We start from the raw sequence: 17,432 nt of genomic DNA, 5'->3' as shown, positions 1-17,432 counted from the left end.
TACCCTTTTTTTGCAACCGTGAATATGGTGTCATCATTCAGGAATTTAGGCTCTGAAACAGGCATCTGGATACCATGTAAAATAGCAAGTCTCGCCCTTCATTGTTTGGAGATAGCGATTTGTTACAGTTCTCTCAACAAAACCTCAATATGACAGCCTCGGTTCTATCTCCACCAAACACCTCGGTGTCCTCTCATTCAACGGACTCGATAGTTGATTCAATCAAGGCAAATCATAAAGAGAAGCTTTATACAATCACCGATCTCATCCGCACAAGGGCGAAAGCCAATACAGCATACGAGCCCGTAGTTGCTTATCCTTTGTCAGGAACCAACTACGTCTACTATACTCCTCACCAGGTATGGCGACTGCATATCTTTCCTCTCCTATACATGGACTATTCATACTAATTGGGGCAGTTGGATATTCTCGTCGAAGCCGCAGCCGTTCACTATGCGAATGTTATTCCACAGCGCCGCTCATCAGCGGATCCCGTACAAGTGGTCGGTTTGCTTGGTCCATCCGATTTCGAATACCTGATTACTCTGGCCGCGATATCGCGTCTGGGCCACACTGTCCTCCTTCTATCGACCAGGATCGCTGAAGATGCTTATGTTAGTCTTATGGAGAGCACCGATGCTTCATTCATTATTACTTATTCCTGCTTCAATGCCATGGGAGAAAAAGTCACTGGACGCACGGGCGCCAGACAAATTCCAGTGGTTTCGCCTCTAGACCCGACCTCATCCGAAGTCTGCAATGCACGCCTACCAGTGGCAGAGCTAGATGGTCCAACGGAGAACCAGTTTGTCTGCTGGATTATTCACTCAAGTGGCTCCACTGGCCTTCCTAAGCCTATTTATCAGAGTCACGCAGGCGCTCTGAGAAACTATGCAAACAACTTCGGCCTCAAAGGTTTCATCACATTACCTCTCTTCCATGCCCATGGCATTAGCTGTTTATTCCGAGCTGTTCACTCCGAAAGGTTGATTTACATGTACAATGCCAGTCTTCCACTGACGGCAACGGCGCTTCTTACTACTCTTAAGGAGCATCCTGAGATTCAAATTCTCTACGCTGTACCATATGCGCTGAAGCTATTGTCCGAGACTGAAGAAGGTCTCCGCTGCATGGCCCCTCTTGAACTTGTCATGTTCGGTGGTTCCTCTTGCCCGAAGCCCATTGGCGACGTCCTTGTCCAGAATGGTGTGCGTCTGGTCTCCCACTACGGAACAACAGAGACTGGTCAACTCATGACCTCTTTCCGTGATCGGTCTGATCTGGATTGGGACTACGTTCGCCCTGGGCCTGCACTTCTACCATACATTCGTTGGGAGGAACAGCCTGGTATGCCGGGGGTCTATGAGCTTTGTGTGTTGGAGGGCTGGCCATCCAAAGTTGCCAGTAATCGACCTGACAACTCGTACGCCACCAAAGATCTATTCGAGAGACACCCAGCGACGCCAAATGCCTGGCGATACTACGCTCGCCTTGACGACACCCTTGTGCTTGAGAATGGCGAGAAAGCAAATCCTTTGGCTATTGAAGGGGTGGCTCGCAAGAATCCCAATGTTGGTGAGGCGGTCGCGTTTGGTAGCGGCAAGCCGCGTCTTGGTCTTTTCGTGATTCCATCGGATAAGTGTCCTTTCACGTCCGATAATGAGCTTATCGACGCGATCTTCCCCGATATTGAGGTTTGCAACGCGGAATCTCCTGCGTATGCTTACATCTCTCGGGATATGATTCATGTACTCCCACGAAATGTTGAATATCGCAAAACGGACAAGGGAACTGTGATCCGATCTGCATTCTATAAAGAGTTTGCCGAAAAGATCGCAAACATCTATGATGACGCCGATGGCGAAGGTGACCTGGTTCTGGAGGATGCCGATTTGATCAAGGTTCTTCGCGAGAAGCTCCTGGAAATTGCATCAAGCATCAATTCATCTGCTCTAAATGACACGACAGATGTATTCAGCCTGGGAATCGATAGCCTCCAGTCTATCAGACTTCGCAGTGCGATAATGACCAGTCTCGATCTAAACGGGAAAAAGTTATCCCAGAACTTTGTTTTTGAGAACCCTTCTCTCCAGGAAATGGCTGATCAAATCACCCACACTCGCTTGGGGAAAGGGCCAAAGGTGCAAGTTCCAGTGGAGGAGAGAATGGAGAAATTGATTGAGAAATATGGTTCAAATTTCAAGGCTCATGAGCCTATCCACCGTGATTCCAACGGCCAATACGTTGTTCTTACGGGCGCCACTGGGTCTCTCGGTACTCATATCGCAGCTCAGCTTGCACGGACTGGCAATGTCCACAAAATTTACTGCTTCGTCAGGGCCGATTCCGCAATCTCTGCTCGAAAGCGAGTGATTGAGAGTCTACGTGCTCGGGCTGTCTATGCCACACTCTCTCCTACCCTTGAACAAAAGATCGTGGCCCTTCCAGCTGATCTGTCAAACTCTGACAGTTTCGGACTTGAAAAAAATACCTTCTCTCAGATCAGGAAGACAGTAACTAGTGTCATCCACTGTGCTTGGTCTGTCAACTTTAACTGGGCCCTCGAGAGCTTTGAAAACAGTTGCATCTCAGCGACCCGTAATCTTCTGGATTTATGTCTCAGCGCTCAAGGGCCGCATCCTGCATCCTTTTCATTCTGCTCTTCAGTAAGCACCGTGGCCCGGACACCTGGCAGCTGGGTTCTTGAGGCATTGCCCGAATCACTGAGCTATGCGCAGGGTATGGGCTATGCGCAATCCAAACTCGTCACTGAGAACATAGTGAGTCGTGCCTCCAAACAAACTGGCATGACTGCCCGAGTTCTGCGCGTCGGACAAATCATTGGTGATACGGTGAATGGTATCTGGAATGCGACCGAAGCTATTCCTATGATGATACAGACGGCAAAGACCATCAAAGCGCTCCCTCAACTTGATGATGTGCTATCCTGGACTCCAGTTGACACGATGGCTTCCAGCATCATTGAACTGAGCCTTTCTCCTGAGGCAGCTGGAATCATGAACGTCACTAACCCGACTTTGAGCCACTGGACTCATGAGCTTTTGCCGTTGCTCCGAAAGGCCGGGTTGGAATTCGAGGTTCTTCCAAAGAAAGCTTGGCTCCATCGTCTAAGGGACTCAAATCAAGACCCTGAGATCAATCCGCCGACCAAGCTCCTTGAATTCTTCGCTTCCAAATATGACAACGATAACCCTGGCAGAGTGCTTCTATACGATACCAAACTAGCTCGGGCAGGATCCCCAACACTTGCCAACTCAGGCGGTTTAACTGACGACCTCACCTCCCGATTTGTGGGATACTTTGAGACACAGTGCTGGAACAAGAACAGCTCCATTCCTACTCCTCCTTCTCGCAATATTTTCTTCCTTATCGGTCCATGTGGGTGTGGCAAGAGTACCGCCGCCCAAGCTCTCAACCAACGATACCAGATCCCAATAATCGAAGGTGATAGCTTTCACTCTCCGCTAGCCCGCCAAAAGATCGCCAATAACTTGCCTCTCCAAGATTCAGACCGCTGGGACTGGCTCGCGCATATCAGAGGAGCCGTCATGGATAGACTGCTAAATAGCGCCGCGCCTGCTATAGCGGTAACTTGCTCCGCACTGCGCACCTGTTATCGTGATGAGCTTCGTCGATTGTCACACCTTTTCGAGTTCCCTGTCACTGTCACATTTATACTACTTTCCACGGAGGATCGGAAACAGCTGAAAGAACGGTTAACGATTCGGACGGCAAATGAGCAGCATTATATGAAGTCTAGTATGGTCGATTCGCAGCTTGATTTGCTGGAGGCTCCGACGGATGAGTCTGATGTTACTATTGTTGACTCTTCCCAGGCCAAGGAGAAGATCCTGAATGATGTTATTGAGATAGTTACAGCTGTCCGGGCTTAATCCCTCGGTTGGCTCCTTTTTGATTAGTTAGTTACCTGGGCGTCTTTCGTTTTCCAATCTTCTTCTAACCTGCCCAGGTGGTCATGATCAACACCAATGTAGTGAAAAAGATAGTCTTGGGTGACTGCCAAGTCAACCAAAATAATATTGCAAAAGAATCTACAACTGTTTCTCAGACTTCTAGCCTCAAAATTCGAGCTTTGCATACAGGTTTGCGTTGTCGCGCGGCTGACTGTAGCACCTGCCCAAGGTTCCAGAACAAGAGCTTAAATTTCAGCAAAATTCGAATTACATCTATGGATACAACAGAGACTTTACGCCGCTGGCTAGATCGCTCGGCGCCTGAGCGGTCCGGGACACCCCTTCAGTCCTTCCCTAAAGGCTTCGGGGCCCAAGGGGCCATCGCGAACATGATTAATCAACTTCGAGTTCCAATGTTTCTTTTATCAGGTTTCCTATGACTCCCAGCTGTCTCCAGTACATAAATCAATATCGTGTCTCACAACTGGATATTATCCGAAATCCCAAGTCTGATCTACGATCTGACCAAATCAAAGTTATTGGTGATCGAATCTTTCTTCACAATTTCCCAGATAGCAGAAATTTGGTCAGCGACGGAATCAAGAAGACTTCCATTATTGAGAGCAACGATGGTGCGCTTCAACTGGTCCGTACTGCTCGCTCCAATCACAAGTCCATCTCCCAGTTGTGCATCGAGAGCGGAGTGGAAAGCAATCCACCGGTATGCGAGTTCGGCCTTTGGAATGCCCGATGACTCGGAGATGGCATTCCACTCATCAAGAGCCTGAAAAAAAATTGGCTTGCTGTACATCATATGGTAAAATGATCCCATGCTTGATTGAGGATCCCATCGCCCGTCTCCCTTCGTGCCTTCAACCAGTTGAGCTCTGGTCTTGGTCAAAAAGCCGCCAGCAATGGGGCTGTACGCAAAAAATGCGATTCCATTCTCACGAAGGACTGGGAATAGGTCCACTTCAATGTTTCGAGAAACCAAGTTATAATTTCCTTGATAGACCTTTGGGAGGATGAAGTCGTTGTCCTTGGCCACGCTAACGACCTCGCTGACTTCCTCAGGGGTGAAGTTCGATAACCCAAAGGTCTCAAACTTTCCTGCCTGGTACAGATCGTTAATACCAGCTAGAGTTTCCTTGAGAGGGATCTCGGGATCAGGAGCATGGAGATAGAAAATGTTAACCTAAGAAACTGGTTAATATTTATACCCAAAATTGGAATGCAAACAAGAAAAAAAAACACTTCGCACGCACATTATCAACTCCAAGCCTTTTCAGGCTTTCAAGTCCCTTTTGGTAAACATCCTCACGCGATGAGCTGCCAGCCGACCAGCCCCCTGAGTGTTTGGTATCGACCAAGAACCGCGACGAAACCCCGGCTTCACCTAGGAGTTGTTCACTAGCACCATAAATTTGAGCGGTATCTATCTCCTCGATCCCTTCTCTTTCAAGGGCTTCCAGTAAGGTTGAGACCTCAGCCACATTTCTGAAACTTCCATCGGTTGCAATAGAGGCTCCACCGAAAACTAGTTGAGGAATGTTGGTCATGATAAGAGGTAGGAGATTTTAAATAGGAGTTCTCTGAAATTGAAGATCTTTCAAATATTATAGATTTGAATACTAGAAAACGAAAGACTATGTGTGTTTTATATCCGTCTTACAAGCAACCATCTTTCAAATGTTAGAAGTGACTGGTTGATAAGCACATAGTGTAGATGAGATTACGCAACATTCGACATCCAAAAATGGCGCCCGACTTCAAGTTGATTTCTAATCAAGAGCAAAGCTAATACCCCTCTCAGTTAATCTGACGGTATTCAAATGTTGCAGATAGCACTTGAGAAGTTTATTTACTAGTAGCTCACTGAGTCACAGTTGGTGGAAATTGGAATGCAAGGTTTGTTGGAAAATACATCCAGATGTCTGATCCACTTCACGGGATAGATATAGTACGCCAAGAACTCATCCACAATAAGCTTACTCTGTACCTCGTACTCAGTGAGTCAGGTTGCAATTGCACCGAGTTCGTATTCTCTAAAAAATTAGAGCACTGTAGACGCAAGAGTCCATGTCATATTTTGGTTGATCAGATGATGGATAGTGATGTTGGATAAAATATGGACCACCACGATGGCAGCTGCACATTTGATGCAGGACGTAGAATATTGATTGATACAACTTGAAGCCCAACCCAGGGTAATGTTGTTCAAATGTTCTATCCAGAGAATTCATGATGTAAATGATAATGTTAATCATAGGAACTTCAGGTAATCCCAAGTGCTTAGATCTTCATTCAATCTACATATTTCACTGGCATGAGATGACCATGCGGTGCCCATTCCTCGTCCGGATCCAGGACAAAAATCTCCGTCTCACTGTCTTCTGGAATCTCGATGCCTATTTCCCGTTAGTCTAGATGCCATTGATTGAATCATAGATTCTGTCAAAGGGCTCACTCACTCTTGATTCCCCAACCACCAATCTCACCGATGACTTCGTCCTCTTCACCGGCCTCATTTGAACCGTCTCGCTTGGAATTGCTATGCCCAACGGTTGAGCCTGTAAACACAACACGACACCCGTTAGTCTTTACAACAGTGCCGAAGGCTACAGAAAAGATTTATTAGCGGACGAGACATCTGAAAGCTTGGAAGCTTCAAGAATCTTACCTGTATTCTGCTTAGTGCCTGTGATGCAGAGTCCATTCTTTACACCGTTGATGTAGCGATCATCCTGCCCAAAAGTATTAATTGCAGAGGCTACCTGGGTTACGTCGGTTGATGTTGAGCCGGCTTTTCCCGGAAGGTCCCAGGAAGAGAGATACTGTAAGCCCCATGCAGCACCATCAGATGGACCACTGGGTTGTGCAACTGAAAGAGTAAAGTTGCGCTTGTGGAGTCATCCACCATGGCCATTGTTATAGTCCTGACAAAGGGATTAGTATGGAAGATGAAATAGAGCACCAGAAAGAGGGAGATGAGATACCGTATCATCGATTTTATGGGCTTGTGGGATGTATTAGATATAATGTACCACTCTCTGCCAGGCACTGTCCTCGAACCAGTCCTCATTCGCAGGTGCCCATGATTGCCAGTTGGCGGTCCCCGAGACATTGACATCGCTTTGAAGATTTGAGAGCATTTCTGAAGATGTGTTTCCTCTGATCAGTGACAAAATGCCTAACCAAAACGAAGATTGCACTTACTATGACAGTTTCCTTGAAGGCTTTGCTGCCAAACCGGAACACACTGTACCTCCACAGATGTGAGATTCTGAGGAAGAGACGCAAAATAAGATTCACCCTCTTCCGAAGATGCAATTGGGAACTCGTCACAGCTCACAATCCGTGTTGTAGTTGGCAAGCTCAGTTTATTCGCAATGTTTGTATTGCGAGCGCTACAAAAGCCGAGACCGGAAACTTTGGGGCAGGCTTCATCGCGGCGATCATCCTAGCGATCCTGGAAAGAGTCCCAGGTGAGTGTAACTCCTTCACTGACATCAATCGCGCGGGGGCGAAAGAAATTGAGAACTTTGTTGCAAATTCCGGTGACCTGCTCTGTTGCCCCATTCTTGGTGGCTTGTGCGTCGGAAAACACATCGCAATTATCTAAGAGAAGGGAAAAGTCAGCGGGAATGAGAAAGGAAATTGTCAATTCAAAATTTGAATTCGGGATTGGGTGTATCTTACAACGTAGTTCGGGCAAGATCCATGAGCATACTGGCAGGTTGTCGTCATTGCTGCTTCCTGGTGTCGCACAATCATTCGCTGGGCATGTCAGGCGCTGGATTGAGAAAAGTTTAGGTCTTCATCGTCCACGTCCATCATTTCGAGGTCACCATCGTCATCTTCACGCTTCCGCAAGCTTTGACTTGTGCCATTCATAAACTGAGGCTGCGAACCCCAAAGGAGGTCACGGTTGCTGTCGAAACTTATCAACCGGGCCATACTCTGTCTTTCAGAGGGATCTGCAATTTTGGCATTGTCTCCATCGAAAATAGGAGATTGGTGCATGGAAACCCTTCTCTTGGAGGATGAAGCTGTTGAAACGGATGCGACATCCTCGTTGGAGTAAAGGATGATCGTCTTGGGACTGCTGAACAGATAGCGGGTCGTGGTGTACCAATCTTAAAATGGAATAGATGCATGGCCAACGTATTCCAGATTGTACAGGAGATAAATACCATAGTTGTATGCATAGGCTACGCTCACGCAAGAGGAATCTCCTGAAGCACCAGCAGCGGCACCAGCATGGAATCTGAGAGTTGTATTGACGAAGCCTGCTAGTTGTGCGTCAACAAGAGTGACACCTCCTAGTAGAGCGGAACCGCCAACGACAATGCCGATGTTCGCTTCGGGTGTAACCATAATGTCAAGGTCCGCGCTAGCCTGAACATTTGCTTGGAACGATGGTTCGAGTCCAGAGGAAACGGGCTCAGGGTCATCCACGAGATCTTTGATCTTGCTGTAGTCGGTACTACCATCTCCCTCGGGCCAGAAGACCTCGGATTTCTCAAAGGTATATCTGGCACCAGCAGGCATGGTTCCGCTCAGCTGCACAACACCACGGATTTGTCCGTAGACGTCAAGAGTGGGCCCAACTGCCGCTATTCCCTTGATGGCCAACCCGGGGTAAGAAAGAGTTGGGATAAGCTTCTTTCGATCGGATTTTTAGTCCATGCGGGCAGTGCCCTGAACATTGATGCCAAGATATATACTTGGTTGCATGCCGAAGTATGCATAAGTACCATCCATAGAGGATGGAGCCAAAGTGCCGGAAAGGTAGTAGGCATAGGTACTGTCCATGGCAAGCTCGGAATCGAGAAAGACGTTCAGCTCTGCGATGGTCTTTGGGCATCTCTTTGAAACTGAGAAGAGAAGAAGACTGGCTTTCCAGGCCTGTGACAGATTTCCAACGCTGCTACTGTCGATCGTATTCATTTTCTGGAGCCAGTTCTTGAAACTTCCAAACCATCTCTTTTGCAGGCCGGCGTGTTCAACATCACCGGAATGTTCAAAAGAAGTCTTGGATGACATGACGTCTGCTTGCCTCTTTCGCAGTGCCTCATGGGAGGCCTTGGCTGAGTTGACCCTGTCTCGCCAGTCTTTGTATGTCATGTGTTCATCACGGACCGAAGTGGTGGACCGTTTTCTACGGAGAGTTGCTGGAGTATTTGTGGCATCCTCCCAGTAATCCAATAGATTGGTATAATCCACCCGCATGTTGATCGCACCTGAGTCACGCTTGATTGCCTGGAATTTGTAGTCGATTTTGATCTTATAGGCAGCATTTTGATTATCCTGGCTCTGTCGCTTCACTAAGTGGTGAATCATAAGAGCTGTCAACTGAGTGTATAGAGACGAGACGAGCGAAAGGGCCTTCTCCAATGTGCTCGGGGAGGTGAACAATCGTGTCTTCAGCGCCGTCAAAGAGCAGATTATCACACTTAGGCGATCCGGTTGGAAACTTGCAGAAAATATGGTGGGTCTCCTCGACATGATCAAAGTTTGTATACAGTTGCGTACGATTTGTCGTAAAAAGAGAACGTTTGACCACAGGGATCTCCTCGCTGCGACGGAAAAATTCATAGGTTGAAGCAAATGAGCTGTCGATAGATCCTGCAGGACCATCAAGCATCACAAACCCGTATGGGTCGTCCCCGTCCCCATCCCCTGGAGATTTTTGTTCATTGTTATTCCCATAATTTTTCACAAACGCCCATTCCACGTCATCCCCATTGGCTTCATAGTAATTCTCCCACAGATCCTTCGGATCAACAGGCCATTTTTCACTATTCGCCTGCGGTGGGTTGCATCAGTCAGGCCAATTGGGATTTTCATTTGCAGGAGGGGCATATTTGAGGCAATCATCGTCAGACTCCAATCCATCTCCAAAGTATGACTCAGCAGGATCAAGAGCTGTCATATATTGTACTTGGGTGGAATCACAGGCGGATGGGTAACAGATGTTCGCATCCGTGTGAGGTAGGTTGTCGAATGGCCAGGAGCAGTTTGAAGGGAGATTGTCAGTTGGGCAACAGTACGCCTGGGCGTATATAATCTCCAAGCTGTTGTCATCATCGGACGCGCAGGTTGAGCCTGTTCCATCGTCGTACCGATGGGTCATATATGTACTGCCACTAGGACAAGTTGGTTTGTCCTGCGTGGAGCCAAGATGTTGGCATGATGTCCACTTGCATTGTGCAATCGTCTCAGCGCTATCACAGCAAAGTGCCCGATCTCCTTGGTAGCATGGCTCCTCTACGGAAGCATCGATATATGAGTCAACATTAAGTTGAAACTGATCACTTCCACACTTGCCATTGCAACCAATCTCGCTGCGAATAGGAGCGCCAGACCATTCAAAATTAGTTGGCATCGCGTTGGTTGGACAGCAAATATGGCGATATGTGCCGCTTTTGCAAGTGTCGCCAATCCAATACCCAAGCTTCTGCTGGGGGGCATGTGCAGTGTCAACGAAAGAAAACCCAGTACCACAGACATACTCGGCATTATCATTTTGGAAGCTCGAACCATCGGTACACTCCTCTGTCCCATAACAGTTTTGTCCTGTATGTGCGGAGTATTGATCAGTCAATTCTTCCTTCTGAGCATCAGAAGGTCGCCTCCCTCCATTAGTAAGCCTGAGAGGGCCTCTTCGCCCAAGAGCGCTGACAAGGCAGTGTGCATGCCATCGTCCTCATCAAGAGCCCATATCATCACTCCTGAAATGCACTTGCTGGTCAAGTATCGAACATTGTCCTGCCATGACTGTGCATCGTTGTAAGAAATCCACTGGTTACCATTGTAAACATTGTATTTGACAGTGGAAACCGGATCGTAGTACGTGGTCACATCGCCAGAGCTATTAGTTGATTCAATCTCTGTGAGGGATTGTCAGCACAAGATTTTGACAGTGAGAATGCAAAGTCCGAAAAGAGAAAGAAAAAATAAATCAAATCCAAAATGGGATAGTGCCCACCTGAATAATACAGAATTCCAGTGCTCTGCGAGCAAGGGCCAGGACCTCCCACTGCGGAAAATGTGCAATCCGCTGTGTGACAGTCCTTGTTGGACATGGTGAAGCTTCGACCGTAAAAGCCCATGCCCATAACCCCTTTCTTCGGGTCAATGTCGTTGCGCCAAAGCAAATCAAATCCCTCATCAATCTCCGTCAGGTTGGTATCACCACGCAGATAAGACCCGGTGTTCTTATTGTCCTGATCCCACATGCCGTGAAGATCATAGCTCATGAAGTTGAAATATGAAATATACTTCTCCATCGATTTAAGATCAAAGTTTGCATGTACCAGTAGCTGGAGGGCAGTGTGCAGGTAATTTCCCAGCCTGGATTGATAGCATCAAAGGCCTCTCTCAGTTCAGCGAGCAAAGTCACAAAGTTCTCTGTATCATCTGGGTTGCCTCCACGATCCTCCGCAGCGGGATACTCCCAATCTTTACCACGGTTCTTGATCAGTAGAGTACCAATATATCGGAAAGCTGAATAAAGGGGATTGACCTACCAATCTCGACGCCGTCTAGGCCGTACTTCTGCATATACGAGATCAGAGAATCAATGAAGGTCTGACAATTCCCGTATGACCCTGCCATGGTCAAAAAATAGTATATGGAAGGTGGATCATTGAAATTCCAGTCTCCAAGGGCAGCGTTAACCCTTAAGCCAGGATACGATGTCTTGAGACGGGTGACACGGGTAACAATGTCTCCATATTCATTAACCATTTTCCAATCATCCCCAAACTGGACAAATGCCAGATTCATATGTGTCAAGGCACCAGCAGGGATGTTTTCTGGTTGCATGGTATCGCATGGCCGAGAAAATTGGAAAAGCTCGTAGTATGCAACTACTCTTTCGAGGGAGCTGGCATTTGACTAACTTGAGTATGATGGGATACTGTTGGAACACTTGTTAATATTATCAGAAGACGTATAGGGAAGACGGGAAGGAGTCGTGAATGAGTTGCGATGATTTAGATATGCGGTTGATAATCTCACAGGTAAAGCAAGGCTGACTACCAACAAGAGCCGCCTCATCTACATGGATGATGAATTTTCACCTCATCTCATATATCTATGGCCCTGCAATATTCAAATGGCGTGGTATGAAATACTTACTCAAAATTTTCACAACCAGTTTGGCAGCCTTCACCACAGAAGTCTGCAGTTGAACCACAGAATCCAAATTGACTGCAGTAGACACCAAGAGGACAGATAGTGACATTTACGCCATCACCACACTGGGCTTTAGCGTTGCAATTATTCTGACACCCATCGCCACAATGAGCCGTACCAAAGCCACAGCTTCAGAATTTTGTTAGCTTGCTCGATGACGTCGAGATAATAGACTCTGTAGCTTACCTTCCCTCTTTACTGCAACATCCTTCGGAACAAGGAACGAGATTAGAGCAAGTACCACCTTGCTGTGACTGAACAACTGAGATGAAAACAAAAATGAAAAATCAAAAAGTGTAGTATAGTTTAAGGTCCCTCATCATGCCAGCATCTTATTCGGCCAAGCCTTCAATACTTCAAAGATTTTAACCCCCAAGATGTGTAAAATCTTAAAAGAATGAATATCAAGAAAAATTGATCAAGACCTGTTATTCCCTCCTTATGAGGGACTTTTGAGAATTAAAAGATTCGGGGTCTACTTTGGATGAGTTCTCCAATATACTGAAGACCTCGCTTCGGTTATGCCACTGGTATTTGGGTGCAAGCTAGCGATTAGCGTCAACATGTATCCCAAATTCATTCATTACATCCTGTGTACAATACGCTAGTGTACTATTTCGAGATTTCTGCATCCGCTACACCGGAGTTACGCATTTTAGTTTATTATATGGAAATAAATTATGTTAAAAGTGTTGAAGGAAGCCAAAATTCAGACAAAAGTATTTAGATTGAAAGTCTCAAAGATACCATCATGAGTCGACTTGTGAAGAGAGTCAAGATCTTATGAGAAAAGATAAATTCTCGAGTTTCTGTGTTCTTTTTTTTCGAACGACACTCTTGGAGGGAGCATCGTGGGTTTCCAAGGTTGTCGATGAGAGGTCAACTAAGCTAAGTGCTAAGTAAAGGTACGAGTGGGCCGAAGAAAAATTGAAGATATCTCTATTATTTTTTTCAGAAGAGCCTCTGTAGGTTTTAGACCCTGGGGTGGGGCATTATGGGGCAAGTGTAAGGCGCTATACGATATGACCCATATATGTAATAGCAGGGTCGTTCTAAAGTTCAATGTTGTTGACTAATTCCAAGTTCCTGGAATTCCTACCCAGTGGGAACTACATATTTACTGCTATTTCAAGTAAAAACAAGGTCTACAATTAGAGACTAGCTTATAGTGCTTCACGAATCGCCCCCAAAATTCTCGCTATATGGTGGCCCCAATGGGTGGCCCCTTTGGTAGAGCTCTCCAATATTAGCATAAGCCCAACAAAGATGATCCTCCAAATAGATATTGGTCAACGCGGTATGTTCCACTGCTTCATCCAGTTCGTCCCTGGCGTAGCGAACGGTTTGACCCAATTCATCGAAAAACACAATCAGCACCTTTCCTGCGTCGGGGCCGTCGGAAGCAAGAGTTGTTGCATCCACAATGTGGATCCGATTCAAAGATCTCATCCGGTGGTAACTAAATGAGATGTCACGGTCCATATCAAGAGCCTCAACAGGGTCAAGGCTATCGTCCGCTCCCTGGGAGCTATTAGCCTCAGACTCGACTACTTCACTTAGAGCCGATTGGGTCTCCTCTTCATATTTCTGCACGTTGCGCCCGGTTTCCAAAATCTCTGGCCTGAGAAGAAAAATCCTCTCCCAATTTAGACCAAAGTTGTAAAGCGATTCATCGTTGCAAATCATATCTTCCTCTAATAAACGGCTCATCTCTTCATCATGGGAAGTATTCCAAGCTGGCTCCGAATCTGGTCCATAGCATGTACGTAGCCATAAAATTAACTGATTATTCACGATATCGCGCCTAATGTCTGGCTGACGCACACGCTGAAGCAATTCTTGGCTGTCGGCTGGAAGGTCATCCACATAGTTGAGTCTGTTTTGTCGTTTTTGGATTCTGTAGGGCTTTAAGAATCGGTAAGCGTATGTGGATATCAGAAAAACGATCAGCGCGTACCTCACGACTCCGCACTCCCAGCTGAATAAATTCAGAAAATATTTGCTCCCGCTGGGCCTCCATAGAAAGGAGTGAATCCTTTTGCCATCGCTCCTAAGATATTACTAGTATTAGCATCAAATATATATAGCGGTATCACAAAGGGAATTTGAATTACCAAGAGGAATAAATCCGATTGATAAAGTACGGTCCTTCTCCTTGGGTGATCGGTCATCTTGAACAGCTTCAACTTGAAACTATTTGGATGTCGCTGAGTTGAAAGACAGGGGGATAAAGACTCGGATGAGGAACATGCGGGAAGGGCGTTGGCTAAGCTTGGTGTTGAGTGCGAGATATTAAGTGGAGAATGTCTCGGCACTGGGAACCAAAACCCGCTGGACTTGAAAATTGACAGAACTAATGAGAGAAACAGGAGAAGAAAACAATAAAATAAAACAGGGTCCATGGCCAATTTTTTAGGTTCGGCACTAAAGCTAAGAATCTTCTAACTGTGGTCTGCCCCGTAATGTCTTGAACCCTTGAACCCTTAGTCTAAGTTAGACCCTTGGCAAGTGGACCCTACATGTTTGATGTGGATGCTAATCTTCCAAGGTTCTATAACCGAAGTTTCTAGTGCAATACGGTAATTTCCAATCTACTCAGCGTGTACCTGATTTCAAAAATGCGACGACGGATCATAACCGTGGTCGCGTGGAACGTTCGCTCCAAATCGTTATAGCGAAGTGCCCACTAAAGCCCTTCCCAGATGAAGTCCACCCCATCTAATCCATTTTCGACGCCCAATCGGTCTTTCTCTTTGAACATCAAATAAAATCTTTTGGGGATTTGAGTTATTCAAGTTCATGATCGCGGGCACAGGATGACTGCCATTGTGAAATCAGGCTCGTCTCTCGGGCGGTTATGGATGGTGGCAGCTCTGTCACTCCAGACATCAGCCATGCAATTGTTCAATACTACTCCTTCAGGGGTTCCCGTCGCATGTGGAGATGCTTTGACAACTAACATCACTTGCAATCAGCTCGTCCCTGTTCCCGTCATCGTCAATCAGCAGTATATTGGAAATACTACTCTTTGAACCGTTGTGTGCTGCGGACTGCAGAGACTCCCTCTATCAGATTCGTAATGCAGCGGAGAGCGCATGTGGAACGGACGTATATAGCTTTTCGGGAGTCAATCAGACTGTGCAAAGCTTTTTGGACCCTCTGACTTGGGCTTACAATGTGTCATGCCTGACTAGTGGCGAAGAGTTCTGCTATTCAGATATCATGAACCGCAACACTTCTATTCAGCCATGCTCTGATTGCTTCTTGCAGTATGAGGCTGCCATGCTAGGATCCACATACGGTCGACAACGGATTGATCCAGTGGCATTCTCCTCTCTTCTTTCCTCGTGCAGTGTCCCAGCCTCAAAATATCCCTATTCTACACCGACAGCTCTGAGTGCTACATTGCCCTCCACTACTGTCATTGCTGTCGCAGCTTGTACCGGTACTACCTACACTGTGGAGAGCACTGACACCTGCAGGTCAATTTCGTCGGTCCACAATATCGCCACGGACAGATTCGTTACGGAAAACCATCTGGATAGCAACTGTACTACACTGAGTACTGGTGATGATGTCTGCCTTGGAGCGAGCTGTACCCTTAGGGATACGAGGTACATGCCAATGATACCTGTAGCTCGATTTTGGCGGATAAAACCTTTTATTTGAATCAGCTGTTGTCTTGGAACCCGTCGGTCCTTTATTTCGCCAAACTGCATAGCCTGTGACATTGCTAATTATTATTTAGAACAATCCATACAGCATGTGACAATATTGATACAATGATTGGCAAGAATATCTGTCTATCGTGAGTCGTTAAGAAAAAAAGCTCAGACCTCTCCAAACACAGTGCCCCTAATCAATACATGCTTCTTAGGCCTCCAGGCTCCAAATGGAACGTTACAACTACCAACTTCACCACCTCATGGAATTTGTGAGTAATTACGATATTCAATAATTTGCTTGATCTGACCCTATAATAGTACGTTTGTCCTTCCGCCGACATTGTGAGCAACTTCGGAAATTTCACACTGACCCAGTTCTACACTTGGAACCCTGCCATTGGTACAAACTGCAAGCATCTCGACGTTGGTTAGTAGATTAGATAAATAATAGTTCTCATGTATTGAGAGGATTCCTGGTGACAGTTCTACAGATGATGCTGCATGTATCGGCGTCCCTGGTGCCTCCACTGTTACAGCGACTAGTGCCGCAGCCAGTACTACTACTACGACCAACGCCGCTCCCTCACCACTCATGCCGGATACAGTCTCAGACTGCACAAAATACTAATACATTGTCGAGGATGACACCTGCGATTCGATTGAGGAAGCGTATAGCATCACATCTGACCAGGTATGCTTCTTTCTCTGAGACTTTGACCTCTATGGACATCCATCAACAGTGTAATCAGTTTTCTGAGTGGAATCCCTACGTCTCGAATGGTACGGATTGCCAGCACTTATGGTTGAATACTTATATTTGTGTTGGAGCTCCAGATTCTAGCTCAAGCGACAAAGACAGCACTACTACAACCATGCTCCTTAGCACCACTACTACTACCCAGACTGCTACCGTTACCGTCCCTTCCCCGTTGACTCCCAGCACAGATGCAGACTGCACTAAGTATCATTACGTGGTTGACGACGAAGATTGTGAGACCATTGAGTCCCAGTATCGCATAACTGCGGCCCAGGTATGCAAAAATGAGAATCACTGAAATTCGAACTATAGAAGCTAACCGTTGGAAGTTTAATTCGTGGAATCCGTACGTTGGCTCGGGCTGTGCAAGTCTGTGGCTGCACTATTATGTCTGTGTGGGTGTTTAAGAGTAGCACACAGCCGTTATGAAGTCAAGGCTTTATTCTTGGAAGAAACTCTCGGATCAAACATCGAAGATGAAAGTATACTCCAGAACTGGAAAGGCTAGGTATCCGTTGTGCCGGTCTTTCTCGGTATAGTTGTTTTAGCCATTTATATCTCAGTCCTCAACTACATTCTTCGGGAGGGAAATAGCGGTTTCTAAGGCATTCGGATAAATAGATGAACAAGCTAAAGAGTTCAAAGTCGGGAGAGGAAATTTCCGACCGGATCATAATAAAGCGTCAAAACGCGAAGCATAAATCAGTCAGGATTCGCTTTTATATCTGAAGAATTTCAACTGAATTCGTATCGGCTAATTGTAACAATGACTTTTCCACCTTCTGTCTGGCCATTTGCTATGTCCTAGATTCCTATGTAAGAGAACCTCAAAGGTATGCGACGTATCCCAGCCAAGCCACTGACACCAACTGT

At 46.4% G+C, this 17,432-nt stretch overlaps 5 protein-coding genes across 5 annotated transcripts; 2 read left to right on the top strand and 3 right to left on the bottom strand.

Moving 5' to 3' along the window:
- Positions 1-149: 149 nt before the first annotated feature.
- Positions 150-3,914, top strand: N7483_012451 (putative NRPS-like enzyme; the record flags this gene model as incomplete). Its single annotated transcript, XM_057095878.1, has 2 exons — positions 150-359; positions 420-3,914. 2 exons carry the CDS (start codon positions 150-152, stop codon positions 3,912-3,914), a joined length of 3,705 nt encoding a protein of 1,234 aa, XP_056941849.1.
- A 535-nt stretch (positions 3,915-4,449) lies between these two features.
- Positions 4,450-5,494, bottom strand: N7483_012450 (aldo/keto reductase family protein; the record flags this gene model as incomplete). The annotated part of the gene is made up of 2 exons (XM_057095877.1): positions 4,450-5,130; positions 5,201-5,494. The coding sequence occupies 2 exons, from the start codon at positions 5,492-5,494 to the stop codon at positions 4,450-4,452; spliced, it is 975 nt and encodes a 324-aa protein (XP_056941848.1).
- Positions 5,495-6,239: 745 nt separating this feature from the next.
- On the bottom strand, positions 6,240-11,765 carry N7483_012449 (uncharacterized protein; the record flags this gene model as incomplete). The annotated part of the gene is made up of 17 exons (XM_057095876.1): positions 6,240-6,343; positions 6,407-6,553; positions 6,616-6,816; positions 6,853-6,871; positions 6,980-7,089; positions 7,152-7,395; positions 7,444-7,553; positions 7,635-7,712; positions 7,784-8,071; positions 8,129-8,600; positions 8,643-9,262; positions 9,312-9,744; positions 9,790-10,570; positions 10,621-10,828; positions 10,927-11,192; positions 11,255-11,399; positions 11,468-11,765. 17 exons carry the CDS (start codon positions 11,763-11,765, stop codon positions 6,240-6,242), a joined length of 4,524 nt encoding a protein of 1,507 aa, XP_056941847.1.
- A 1,545-nt stretch (positions 11,766-13,310) lies between these two features.
- N7483_012448 (uncharacterized protein) lies at positions 13,311-14,157 on the bottom strand (the record flags this gene model as incomplete). The annotated part of the gene is made up of 2 exons (XM_057095875.1): positions 13,311-14,042; positions 14,095-14,157. The coding sequence occupies 2 exons, from the start codon at positions 14,155-14,157 to the stop codon at positions 13,311-13,313; spliced, it is 795 nt and encodes a 264-aa protein (XP_056941846.1).
- Positions 14,158-14,953: 796 nt separating this feature from the next.
- Positions 14,954-16,966, top strand: N7483_012447 (LysM peptidoglycan-binding domain-containing protein; the record flags this gene model as incomplete). Its single annotated transcript, XM_057095874.1, has 9 exons — positions 14,954-15,144; positions 15,194-15,751; positions 15,886-15,945; positions 16,023-16,071; positions 16,121-16,229; positions 16,294-16,406; positions 16,443-16,493; positions 16,552-16,833; positions 16,889-16,966. 9 exons carry the CDS (start codon positions 14,954-14,956, stop codon positions 16,964-16,966), a joined length of 1,491 nt encoding a protein of 496 aa, XP_056941845.1.
- Positions 16,967-17,432: the final 466 nt, after the last annotated feature.

This window comes from Penicillium malachiteum (assembly GCF_028827825.1).
Source record: "Penicillium malachiteum strain IBT 17515 chromosome Unknown utg000005l:1.0-9002435.0:326005.0-9005861.0, whole genome shotgun sequence".
NCBI lineage: Eukaryota > Fungi > Ascomycota > Eurotiomycetes > Eurotiales > Aspergillaceae > Penicillium > Penicillium malachiteum.
The sequence above is the reverse complement of the archived record's forward strand: the minus strand, read 5'-3'. Positions and strand labels throughout refer to the sequence as shown.